General features: G+C 32.5%; 1 protein-coding gene across 4 annotated transcripts in view; it reads left to right on the top strand.

Moving 5' to 3' along the window:
- MTREX (Mtr4 exosome RNA helicase) overlaps window positions 1-14,157 on the top strand; it is a 100,947-nt gene that overhangs the window by 13,892 nt on the left and 72,898 nt on the right. For all 4 annotated transcript variants that reach the window (XM_081306665.1, XM_081306664.1, XM_081306666.1 and 1 more), the window contains one exon: window positions 13,853-14,027. In XM_081306665.1, the coding sequence (XP_081162791.1) occupies window positions 13,853-14,027 (175 nt within the window). The remainder of the gene's footprint in view (window positions 1-13,852; window positions 14,028-14,157) is intronic.

Here is a 14,157-nt window from a genome sequence, read left to right as displayed (position 1 = left end):
CAAATGATGAATAATTCTAAGAAAAGCAGCATTTGGTCATGATGGTCTTTATTACTATGTTGTTAGATTTGGTTAGTTTAGTTTTTGTTAATTTTTATATCTGTTCCTGAAGAGTATTGCTTTTTAGTTTTATTATAATGTCTTTTTCTGGTGTTAGTAACAGGGTGATGTTTACTTCTATATTTTTCTTTGGTTGATCTGACTAGAAGTCTGTCGATTCATATTAATCTAAAATTTCAGCTTTTGATTTCATTGATTTTCCTCTATTCTGTTTTCCTTTTTATTGACTTTCTCTCTGATCTTATTCTTCCTTTCATTAATTTTGGGCTTTAGTTACTCTTTTAATAGTTTCTTTAGGATAAAAAGTTGAGGTAATTAATTTGAGATATCTTTTTCCTAACATACGCATAATTTAATGAGGTAAACTTTATCTAACATTGTTTTAGCTGTATCCCACAATCTTTTTTATGTTTTATTTGATATATTTGTAAAATGTTTTTAAAATCTTGATAAATTATGTTTGATCCAAGTTCTGGGTGGTATCATTTTCCTTCTGCATGAAGAAATTCTTTTTTTTTTTTTTTTTTAATATTTTTTGACACAACACCTTTATTTTATTTATTTATCTTTATGTGGTGCTGAGGATCGAACTCAGTGCCTCACACGTGCTAGGCAAGTGCTCTGTCACTGAGCCACAACCCCGGCCCGAAGAAATTCTTTAAATATTTAATATTTAAGTTCTTTAAATATTAGTGTAAGTCTACTAATGAGAAATTATGTTAACTTGTATACATCTAAAATAGTCTTTCTCATTTTTGAAAATATATTTTTCCTTAGTTAGAATTCTAATATTTTTAAGATCACCTTTTTGACTTGCACAGTTTGTGACCAAAAAAATTCTCTGAGATCCTTTGTTTCTCTGTATATGTCTTTTTTTTTTTTTCTGGGTCTGCTTTAAATATTCTATCTTTATCACTGGTTTTAAATATTTTTGCTTATGATACACCCTAGTGTAGTTTTCATGGATTTCGGGTTTGTTTTTTGCAGTGATCCCATGGTTGTCCTTCTAGGACTCCACTTACTTTATGACAGTTATCTCAACTTACTGATTCTATGTTCACTTTTTTTAATGTTTTATTTTGGGGTCATTTCTAATACAGCATCTCAAATTCATTAATCCTCTGAATTGTTAAATCTGCCATTAATCTCATTTAGATGCCTTATTTTAAAATTTCAGATATTGTGGTTTTCTTTGCTAGAAGTCCAACTTATTTATTTTTTGTTCCTTATCATAATACCATAAAGTACAATCCTGAATGTCATAGTCTTTCAGGAGTATTGAAATCCTGGAAGATGTAGATCCCTAAAGTCCTGAAGATCAGTCCCAAAAAATAAAAATCCCAAAAGTTGAAAATTTGACAAAATCCTGAAAACCACAGTTTCCAATGGGGAAAAAATGTCTACATGAAAGTTGTAGAAGGATGAATTCTTGGAAGGAATTAGTGTGTTTTCTGTTGTGAGCACAATTCTGTATGTTTTTAAAATGAGAGTGTTTCTAGTGGAGATGAGTATGTGAATCTCAAGTGGGTCAGGAAGATCTGCTTTATAGAGAATGAATATGAACATATTCTTTAAGAAGACATGTGCCTAAAAGAGGAAAAACAGCTGTGATAGCCACATGATGCTTGGAAATAAAATTAACAGTCATGAAAGTTGGCCAACTCTTAAGACTACATTGGTACAGTTGCCCAAAATCTGTCCCTATAGGCAGTTTTTTATATGTTGAAAAATTTTTTTTTTCCTTAGCATTTTTTTTTTTTTTCACTTTTTTGTTTCTTGCCATTAGACCCAGGCAAATGATCATACTGGGCAAGTGCTCTGCCATTGAATTATATATACTTCAGCCTTTTTTTTTACTATTTTCCAGCATTAAAAAAAAAAAAAAAGTTATGCTCTGTGTTTCATCTTTGCTTCACTTCTAATATTGGAGAATAAATTAAATAAAGAGAACTCTAATTTATGTTTTGTGTTTTTTGAAAATTTAATTATTTGAAAGTGCATTACTGCAACATTGATTCGTATTTAAGCACTGTCCCTGAACAGAAAAACATTGAAACTTTATCAGTAAATAAAAGAGACATCCTTTTTGTACATCTGCCTTTGTGAAAGTTAAAGTTTCTTGAGATCTTGATTCTTTGGGCAAGCTGCCCATGGAGTGGCAACTTATCAATTTTTGATAGGTCTCCTTAAAAAGATGGGTTGTTTATTACATTATTTCAAATTATTGAAATTTAAAAGCTCAGTACACACAATTACTAATCATAGTGATATACATTTTACTTTTTGACCTATTATGGTTCATCTGCTCATAATTGTTACACCCATGCATCTATCAATATATCTGAGTGTTTATGCTCACAAAAATAATATGTTAATATAGCCTGCTATATTATGTAAAGTGGCCTATTAAGTGTTCTTCTGTGTTTTATATATTTCTCAGATTTCCTTACAAATGTACATAAACATCTTCTAAAGAACTTGAAATTTTTTCTTTTACCTTTTTGAGTTTTTGAGTTTGGGGCATTTTGATTTTGGGAGATTTCAGCATTAAGAATTACAGTGTTCAGGTTTGTATCTTTCAGGATTATGACTCAAACCTGTATTTTTAATATATCCCATGTATCTTAACATTCCTTTAGTTTTTTGAAAATATGGAATACAGTTAGAAAACTTTTTAAATGTTCTGGTTATTACCGCTTTTGTCTGGGTTATTTTCTGATCTGTTTTGATATATTAGACTTTTTCTTTCATTATGTAAAAGTATATTCCTGCTTCTTTACGTACTGCTTTGATTGGTTGTTTGGCTGTTTTTAGTTTTTAATCGCTTGACCATGTTGTGACTTTACGTGATATTTTTCTGTTTCTCGTGCTTGAGTTTGTTGGCCTCTTAGATTTGTGGGTTTGTTATGGTTTTCATCAAATTTGGGAAATTTTAAAATATTTTCCCATCACTCTAGTCTTTTGAGGATTTCAATCATAGTTGGCCACTTTAAGTTGTTCCAGAATCCACTGATATTTTACTTGCTATTATTTTTTGGTGTTTATTTTGATTCATTTTGGTAGTTTCTATTGCCATGGCTTCAAGTTTATTCATAACTCTTCTGCGGTATCAAATCTGCCTTTCTCCTATGTTTTTCATCGTAGACACTGTATTTTTCATCTTTAAAGTTTGACTTAGGTCTTTCAGTGTTTTCTAGGTTTCTACTTAACATGTTATTTTCTTGAGCATGTAGAATATAGTTATGTAATGTTTAACATCCTTATTTACTAATTTGGTCATTGGTCTTATGTTTCATTCCTGTACATACTTGAGATATGTGTTTTGTGTTATAAATTACTTGGGAAAATGTCTTCCTATTGAGGCTTACTTTTATGATTATTTTAGGCAGGATCAGAGCAGCATTTAGCCTAATGGTGGACAAATGTTTCTCACTACTCAGTACTCTTCTTGCTATTCCACCCAGTGTCTTGTGAATCATAAAGTTTTCCATGGTGGTTGGTAGAAATCCAAATTAGTCAGTTCTGAGTGAGATTTGGTCATTTTTATCTTTGCTTCTTTGGGTTGGTTTTTGCCTGGTCTCAAATAGTTGCCTAAGATTTTACTGGTCAGTACTGTCTGAATACTTATAAAGACTCAGCAGATATTCAGCACCCTCTCTGTGCAACTTTCTCCTCTCTGGTATTCTGCTCTGCAAACTCTTAATTGCCTTGGCATCCCCAGACTTACATGTTGATCCATTCAATTTAGGAAAACCTCTAGGTTCTGCCTGGGATCCCCATCATGGAACTGTCTTATAGTTGTTTCAGTTGGGTGGGTAAAGGTAATCCCCATTACTCTATCTTAACAATAATTGGATATTTTCTGTATTCTTAAAAAATATTTTTTAGTTGTAGTTGACACATACCTTTATTTTATTTTATTTATTTTTAAATTTTATTTGTATGTGGTGCTGAGGATCGAACCCAGTGCCGTGCACGGGCCAGGTTAGCACGCTACAGCTTGAGCCACATCCCGAAATTCCTTTATTTTATTTATTTATTTTTATGTGGTGCTGAGCCACAACGCCAGCCCCTATGTTTTCTGTATTTTTATTTTTTTTATTTTAAAATATTATGTTATTAAGTACTATATTATATTAAATATTATATTATAAAATATTAATATTTTATCACTTTAAAGATTATAATTTGCATTTTTAATGTCATCACCAAGTGATATACGTGTATTAAAGTTAGAAAGGAACTGGGCCAAGCTAAAAAAAGTAGATTGTGTTCTTAGAAGAATAGCATTACCTTAGATTATTAGAGGGAAGTGAAACGAGAGGAAGGCAGGGGATGGGGATAAGAAAGAGAGAATGCTAGGGATAACAGGAACTTACCTTGACATTGTAAAAGCTATCTATGCTAAGCCTCAGGCTAGCATCATTCTGAATGGACAAAAGTTGAAGGCATTCCCTCTAAAATCTGGAACAAGACAGGGATGCCCTCTCTCACCACTTCTATTTAATTTAGTCCTTGAAATACTAGCCAGAGCAATTAGACAAAAGAAATTAAAGGCATAAAAATAGGAAAAGAAGAACTTAAATTATCACTATTTGTGGACAACATGATTCTATACCTAGAAGACCCAAAAGGATCTACAAAGAAACTACTAGAACTAATAAATGAATTCAGCAAAGTGGCAGGATGTAAAGTCAACACGCATAAATCAAAGGCATTCCTGTATATCAGCGACAAAACTTCTGAAATGGAAATGAGGAAAAACACTCCGTTCACAATATCCTCAAAAAAAATAAAATACTTGGGGATCAACCTAACAAAAGAGGTGAAAGATTTATACAATGAAAACTACAGAACCCTAAAGAGAGAAGTAGAAGAAGATCTTAGAAGATGGAAAAATATACCCTGTTCATGGATAGGCAGAACTAACATTATCAAAATGGCGATATTACCAAAAGTTCTCTATAGGTTTAATGCAATGCCAATCAAAATCCCAACGGCATTTCTTGTAGAAATAGATAAAGCAATCATGAAATTCATATGGAAAAATAAAAGACCCAGAATAGCAAAAGCAATTCTAAGCAGGAAGTGTGAATCAGGCGGTATAGCGATACCAGATTTCAAACTATATTACAGAGCAATAGTGACAAAAACAGCATGGTACTGGTACCAAAACAGGCGGGTGGACCAATTGTATAGAATAGAGGACACAGAGACTAATCCACAAAGTTACAACTATCTTATATTTGATAAAGGGGCTAAAAGCATGCAATGGAGGAAGGATAGCATCTTCAACAAAGTGTTGGGAAAACTGGAAATCCATATGCAACAAAATGAAACTGAATCCCTTTCTCTCGCCATGCACAAAAGTTAACTCAAAATGGATCAAGGAGCTTGATATCAAATCAGAGACTCTGCGTCTGATAGAAGAAAAAGTTGGCTACGATCTACATATTGTAGGGTCGGGCTCCAAATTCCTTAATAGGACACCCATAGCACAAGAGTTAATAACAAGAATCAACAAATGGGACTTACTTAAACTAAAAAGTTTTTTCTCAGCAAGAGAAACAATAAGAGAGGTAAATAGGGAGCCTACATCATGGGAACAAATTTTTACTCCTCACACTTCAGATAGAGCCCTAATATCCAGAATATACAAAGAACTCAAAAAATTAGACAATAAGATAACAAATAACCCAATCAACAAATGGGCCAAGGACCTGAACAGACACTTCTCAGAGGAGTATATGTAATCAATCAACAAGTACATGAAAAAATGCTCACCATCTCTAGCAATCAGAGAAATGCAAATCAAAACCACCCTAAGATACCATCTCACTCCAGTAAGATTGGCAGCCACTATGAAGTCAAACAACATCAAGTGCTGGCGAGGATGTGGAGAAGAGGGTACACTTGTACATTGCTGGTGGGACTGCAAATTGGTGCGGCCAATTTGGAAAGCAGTTTGGAGATTCCTGGGAAAGCTGGGAATGGAACCACCATTTGACCCTGCTATTGCCCTTCTCGGACTATTCCCTGAAGACCTTAAAAGAGCATGCTACAGGGATACTGCCACATCGATGTTCATAGCAGCACAATTCACAATAGCTAGACTGTGGAACCAACCCAGATGCCCTTCAATAGATGAATGGATAAAAAAAACGTGGCATTTATACACCATGGAATATTACGCAGCACTAAAAAATGACAAAAATCATAGAATTTGCAGGGAAATGGATGGCACTAGAGCAGATTATGCTTAGTGAAGCTAGCCAATCCCTAAAAAACAAATACCAAATTGTCTTCTTTGATGTAATGAGAGCAACTATGAACAGAGTAGGGAGGAAGAGCAGGAAGAAAAGATTAACTTTAAACAGAGACATGAGATGGGAGGGAAAGAGAGAGAAAAGGGAAATTGCATGGAAATGAAGGGAGACCCTCATTGCTATACAAAATTACATATAAGAGGTTGTGAGGGGAATGGGAAAATAAACAAGGAGAGAAATGAATTACAGTAGATGTGGTAGAGAGAGAAGATGTGAGGGAAGGGGAGGGGGGATAGTAGGGGATAGGAAAGGTAGCAGAATACAACAATTACTAATAGGGCATTATGTAAAATTGTGGATGTGTAACCGACGTGATTCTGCAGTCTGCATTTGGGGTAAAATTGGGAGTTCATAACCCACTTCAATCTAATGTATGAAATATGATATGTCAAGAGCTTTGTAATGTTGTGAACAACCAATAAAAAAAATTAAAAAAAATAAAAAAAGAGAGAGAATGAAACAGACATTATTTATGTATGTATGTGACTGTATGACCAATGTAATTCTACAATAAATTATATATTTCAATCATTCCTTGGTATTGGTGGGGAATTGGTTCCAGTTTCCCCCTTGAATACCAAAATCTATGGATGCTCAAGTCACTTATATTTAAAATGGCACATTATATACATGTAATCTACATACATCCTCTCATATATTTAAGTCATTTCTAGATTACTTATAATTACCTAATACAACGTAAATGCCAAGTAAGTAGCTGTTATCCTGTATTGTTTAGGGAATAATGATAAAGTCAGGTTTAATACAAAGTTTTTTCCCTATCTTCTGTCTGAGGTAGGTTGAATTGTAGATGCAGAACCTATGAATATGGAGAGTCAACTGTTTTTCAATAGTGCATGTATCTAATGTAGGAACAAACACACCTTTGTTAAATATGTTTAAACTTTTATTTAATTAATATTTTTAAAAATATAAGACAATTTAAAGCAATGATTATAACTGTATTGCTGGGTTTACAGTATATGCAGTTGAAATAGATACATACATGAGATAATATTAAATAGCACAAAAAAATTACAGCCAAGATTTCAATATAGTATTTTACAGAAATTGTGATTGTGATAAAGGTGAAGAGAAAAGCAGTAGAGCAGCTACTAAAAAGGTAACTCGAATAAAACTAAAGACTCAAAAAGGGAATTAAAATGGTATACTAAAAAAATAGTGATTTACACGATAGAATGTAGTAAAGGAGAAAACATGAAACAGAAAAGAGACATCAAAATAATATTATCAAAATAATTGCCACGTCAACAACAAAAAGCAAATGTAAATCCAACCATATCAATCACTAAATTACTAAAATCATATAAAATATCTTCTCCAACCAGAAATTAAATTAGAAATAAAGAGCACAAAGATATAGGAAAATCACCAAATGTTTGAAAAGTAAACAGCATAAGAGAAAATCAAAAGGGAAATTAAAAAATGAATGAAAACAAAACCATAGTATTAACAAAATTTATGGGGTGCATCTTAAGCAGTATTAAAGAGAGAAATTTAGAGCTTTAACTATTTACGCCTGAAGAATTACTTAAAATCAGTGGTTTGGATGCGAATTTCCCACAAATGCTCACACGTGAGACAATGCAAGAAAGTTCAGAGGATAAATGATTGGGTTATGAGAGCCTTAACTCAATTAGTGAATCATTCTCCTGATGGGATTAATCAAGTAGTGACTGAAGGCAGATAGGTTGTGGCTGGGGGAGGTGGGTCATTGGGAGCATGGCTTGGAGTATGTATTTTGTATCTCCCTTTCTTCCTCTCTTTTTTTTTCTCTCTCTCCCTCTCTCTGCTGTCTGATCATCATATGAGCTGCTTCCCTCTGCTAGAAAGTTAAGACAAGAATATTGTGATTTGGAGCCCAGCCTGGGCATCTAAGACTTGTCTCAGAATTTCAAAATAAATTTAAGTACTCTGAGGACTGGGTTTAATCTCTGGCACTGCCCTACCAATAAAACTTGTTTACTCATAGAGTTCTTATAATGCAACAAGACTAACAAATCAAAAATATCAGCAAAAATCTGAAATAAACATCAAAATTAAATAACCAAAGATGGATAAATAGATAAGTACATGAAACAGTGCTTACCAGCATCATTAGTCATCACAGAACTGCAAATTAAAACCACTATATGACATCACTACATACTCACTAAAATAGATATAATAAGAACTAATAACACCAAGAGTTGGCAGTGATACAGAGAACTAACACCTCATATATTACTGGTAGGAATAAAAAAAGGTAATGCCACTTTGGAAAATAGTTTGACAATTTCCAAAAGAGTTAAATACTTATTTTCATTAAAATGTAGAAATTAAATTTCTGGGTTACCCAAGAGAAATGAAAACACAGACCCAAAGACTTACACAGGAATGTTTTTACCTGTATTATAATAGCCAAAAACATAATCATGGTTATCTGTGGCTGAAGGTACAAGTGAATTTGAATGCAAATTGTATGGATGCAAGTCTCCTAAAACTGATGAGGGTTATAAAGTAACTTAGTAAAACTCACTGACCTGAGTATTTATAATGAGTGACATTAACTGCATGAAAATTATAGGAAAACTGTGTCCATAACCCTGAAAAATTTTTTAAAATACTCTGATTTTCTATCCTAGGATTTGAGAGCAGGTTTCTGTATACATGTGAAAACTTTCTCTAATGTAAATTCTCCTCTTTAGGAAAAATAAAAACCAGGTTACATAAATGGCCAGAATGCAAATGACTATATACGTTAACTTTAAAAGCATAGTGCACCCAATATAGCACTATTTCATTTGTCTCTCTAAGTGAGATAAATAATTGAATTAAGAGTAGTTAAACCTATTTTTTATAATACCTATGCCTTAGGAGGAAACTAGCATCTAACTGCAGCACCTTTTGGAAAGGAATGAACTGGTAAGAAATAAGTCAACTCCACTGAACAGAACTGGAGTGGTAGAGGACTGTACTGTATTTGGGCCTGGAAAATAGATCAAGACATCTGTGAAGAGTTGATGCCATAAGATGACACTGCAAAATCCAAAATCACTCCTCTCTTTCTGAGAAAATTTCATAGGCTAAGAAAGTGTGGACAGAACTAATAAACAGGTGACTAGATAAGTGTTGACTGTACCAAAAACATGAAATAAAATTCTAGGGGTTGGTGTTGTAGCTCAGTGGTAGAGTGCTTGCCTAGCATGTGTGAGTCACTGGGTTAGATTCTCAGCATTGCATATAAATAATAAAATAAAGGTCTATCAACAACTAAAAAAATACTTAAACATTTTTTAAAAAATTTTATGGTGCATGAAATATATCACTGTGCCAAAGTAAAGGGAATGATAGGGTGATTGGTGTCATTTTATGTGTTTCTTTTTCTACGGTCTTTACTTTAATTGCCTCCTGTTAATAGTACCTAATTCAGCTGCCAGCAGAAAAGGTAATAGAAAAATAAAATATTATAGGTTATTAAAAGTCAAACCCAAAAAGTCAAGTCTGCAACAGACTACAAAATATCATCCATGTTGAAGGATACAATCTACTTTTTTAGCTTGGCCCAGTTCTTCCAACTTTAATACACATATATCACTTGGTGATGACATTAAAAATGCAGCTTATAATATATTAAATACTATATTATAAAATATTAATATTTTATCACTTTTAGAATATAATTTGCATTTTAATGTCATCACCAAGTGATATATGTATATTAAAGTTAGAGAGGAACTGGGCCGAGCTAAAAAAAGTAGATTGTGTTTTTAGAAGAATAGCATTACCTTAGATTATTAGAGGGAAGTGAAAGGAGGCGAAGGCAGGGGATGTGGGGATAAGAAAGATAGTAGAATGAAACAGACATTGTTTATGTATGTGTGTGATTGTATGACCAATGTGATTCTAAAATATGTATACTCAGAAAAATGAGAAATTATATCCCATCTATGTATGATATATCAAAGTATATAAGTGCATTCTACTGTTATAACTAATTAAAACAAATAAAAAATTTTAAAAAAGAAAATACTAGCAAAAATTTAAAAATTTTATTTTATTTTCCTATATTTTATCCAATAGAAAGACTCTCATAAGTTTATTTAACCAAAGAATGTAAAAGAATTTTACATATAAAATAATATATAAAAACTAGAAACTTTAAAAAAAATACAGATTATGATTCAGTGATTATAGATAGGGTGAGGCCAGAGATTATCCAGTAAGTTCCCAGGTGAGAATCAGTGTGTCTGGTATAAGAACAATACTTTCAGTAGCAGAACTCCAGGATAATTTTATTAATATTTTTTTTAACAGAGAGAGAATTTTTAATATTTATTTTTTAGTTTTCGGCGGACACAACATCTTTGTTTGTATGTGGTGCTGAGGATTGAACCCGGGCCGCACGCATGCCAGACGAGCGCACTATTGCTTAAGCCACATCCCCAGCCCTTTATTAATATTTTTAACTTTTTATTTTAAAATTTGCAGACAGGAAAGATTTAAAAGGAAAAATTTTTCAGCAAGCTTACCATGGAGGCACAATTCAACATTTTGCAACATTTTTAAGAAGAAAAAATTGGAAATAATCCAAATACTATCAGGAGATAAATAAAACCATTGTGGTCTATCCATATATAATACACTACAGTTTTAATTAGATGTATAAGTGTGCTTTTGTCCTGTATATCCTTATGAATAACTCTAAAAACAATAAGTGTTTCCTTATATCCTTACTAATTCTAGGCTATAATTTAAAATTTTTATCAGTCAAGCATATCTGAAATGATATTTAGTTATTTTCATAAGCATTCCTTAATGAATTATATCTTTACACCCTTACATATTCCTTTTTAAAAATTTGTTATTTTTTTCAATATACACGTAGAATGGATTTGGACATATCATACATGTATGGAGTATGACTTATTCCAATTAGGTTCTCATTTTTGTGATTTAACATGATATGGAGTAACATTGGTTGTGTATTCGTATATGAACATAGGAAAGTTATGTCTGATTCATTGTTCTGTCTTTCCTATTCCCATCTCCCCTTCCTTTTTATTCCCTTTTTGTAATCCAGTCTAATCCCCCTACCCTTATTCTATGTTTGCATTCACATATCAGAGAGAACATATGCCTTTTGGTTTTTGGGGATTGGCCTATTTCACTTACTGTGATAGTCTCCATTTCATCCATTTATTGGGAAATGCCACAATTTCAAGAATAATGGTCTTTAAGTACACCCATGTATTTATTTTTTTCTTTATTTCCTTTGTCACAGTAGTGGGGATTGAACCCAGAGGTGCTCTACCTTTGAGCTACATCCCTACTATTATTTTTCATTTGAGAGGGGGCCTTAAGTAAGTTGCAGAGTCTGGCCTGGAACTTGGAATCTTCCTACCTTAGCCTCCTGAGTACCTGGGATTTTAGGTATACACCATTGTTTCTGACCATACAGTCTTAGTCTTAATTCCTTGATTCTTTGGTTGTGTTTTCTTTCAGCCTGAAGTATTTTTAAGAAAAATTTTCATAGATCTGTTTGTTAACACTGAATTTCCTCAGTTTTTATTTGAATCTTTATTTTGCTTTTTGTTTTTAAAGGATTGTCACTAGATATAGAATTCTTGGTGTTTTTTTTTTTTCTTTCAACACTCAGGACAAATCATTCTCTTAATGCTATTTCATTCTACTTTATTGGTTTGTTGGTTGGTTGGTTTTGGTACCAAGGATTGAACGCAGGGGTACTTTATCACTGAGCCATATCCCCAGTCCTTTTTATTTTTATTTTTTTTTATTTTGAGATAGGGTCTTGCTACTTAGAGCCTCACTGAATTGCTGAGGCTGGTTTTGAACTTGCAATCCTCCATTCTCAGCCTGCTAAGCCACTGGGATTACAGGCTTATGCCCCTGAGCCTGACTACTTTGTTGTTTCTGATGAGAAGTCAGCCTTAATTATGGTATTCTTTTGTATTTTGTTCTCCTCTGCATATTGTTTTCTGTTGCTGCTGCTTTTCAAAGACTTTGTTACTCAGTAGTTTACTATGATACTTACTTGATAAGGTCCTTTTTCAAATTCTAATTTGTTGTGTTTTTAATAGTTTTGGTTTCTGTTGAGATTGCCTACTTATTGAATCTTTGTCCAGTTTCTCTTATTCTTAGAAAGTAACTTCTCACATTTTAAGGACATTTTTCTAATTGCTGTTTTGAAGTTTTTCTCTGCTAAGTCCATTATCTGGGCCACTCTGAACAATTTCTATTCTTTCTTTCTTTTTTTTTTTAATATTTCTTTTAGTTGTACACAATGCCTTTATTTTTATTTATTTATTTTTATGTGGTGCTTAGGATTGAACCCAGAGCCTTGCATGCACTGGGGAGTACGCTACAGTTGAGCCACAACCCCAGTCCCACTCTGAATAATTTGTTAATTCTGACTTTCCTTTGATTATAGATCATAATTTTCTGTTCATTTTATATCTTCTAATTTTTTTTTAAAGTAGGCATTTCAGATAATGCATGTAGCATAATTGTATTTTTTTTTTCATGCCTTAAAATTCCTGTTTGATCATTTTGGGACAACTTTTAATTTTTTAAATTGCTGGTTTCATTATTTTGGGTGATAATATTGTTTTAGTTCCTCAACTAGATCATAAGGCTGTAGTGGACAGAAACTGTATCTTAAACAAAGAGGATCTACCATAGTGTTAGAGGTAATTCTAATTTCATGGTCTTTGTTTAAGTACTTTACAGAATTTTTGTTAAAAACAAATAGTATTACTATAAATTCCATAGCTGCAGAAGAACTTTTCTATAATCAGAACCTACTATAACTTTTAGTTAAGAACTGATTTGATTACTATTATACCTGGGAAAAAGAGTACATATAGATTGACTTGTTTTGAAACTCTGGAGAACAAATACCCACTTGTTTTCTATGGTTTTCTCATCGTACTCTGTAAATGTATAAACTGACAGGCAGAGAGGTTCTAAACTTGGAGGCCCATTAGTAATATCAAAGTTGTTTTCTTGCAGGAAATAGGGTAATCATTAGTAGTCCATTCGTATTGGCAATCAAGTTTTATTAACTGAATGAGCAGAGCTAAAATTAAAACGTTCTTATTCATTTATACTACTATATTTAGAATTTAAGATTTATTAGTATAATTGTAATAAATAGAATAGATATAAATGTTCTGCAAAGTCAGTATTGAAAATAATGAAGGAAAGATTGAACATTAAATTACATATTAACAATTAAAAAATTTTTTTTTGTAGTAGTAGATGGGTGTAATACCTTTATTTTATTTATCTTTATATGGTGCTAAACCCAGGGCCCCACATGTGCTAGGCAAGTGCTCTATCACTGAGCTGCATCTTCAACCCCTACATAGTAACAATTTTTGAGATCCTGTACTTGAAAGAAGTTTTATAATTTCTTTATTATTAATTTCATTTTACATTTTTAGGTACGCCATTGCATTGGCCTTAAGGGAAAAGCAGCGTGTAATATTTACCAGCCCAATTAAGGCTTTGAGTAACCAGAAGTACCGTGAAATGTATGAAGAATTTCAAGATGTTGGTCTCATGACTGGAGATGTGACTATTAATCCTACAGCATCTTGTCTTGTTATGACTACAGAGGTAATTTATATAGTGCCTCACTTAACTTTCCCTTTTAAATTTAGCTAATATATCTATTAAATTAGAATGTAATGTTTTATCACTTTTTAGATAAAATACAATACTTTATTTTCTCAGTAGACTTATTAGA

Source organism: Spermophilus citellus, assembly GCF_964194105.1.
Source record: "Spermophilus citellus genome assembly, chromosome: 1".
Lineage (NCBI taxonomy): Eukaryota > Metazoa > Chordata > Mammalia > Rodentia > Sciuridae > Spermophilus > Spermophilus citellus.
The sequence above is the reverse complement of the archived record's forward strand: the minus strand, read 5'-3'. Positions and strand labels throughout refer to the sequence as shown.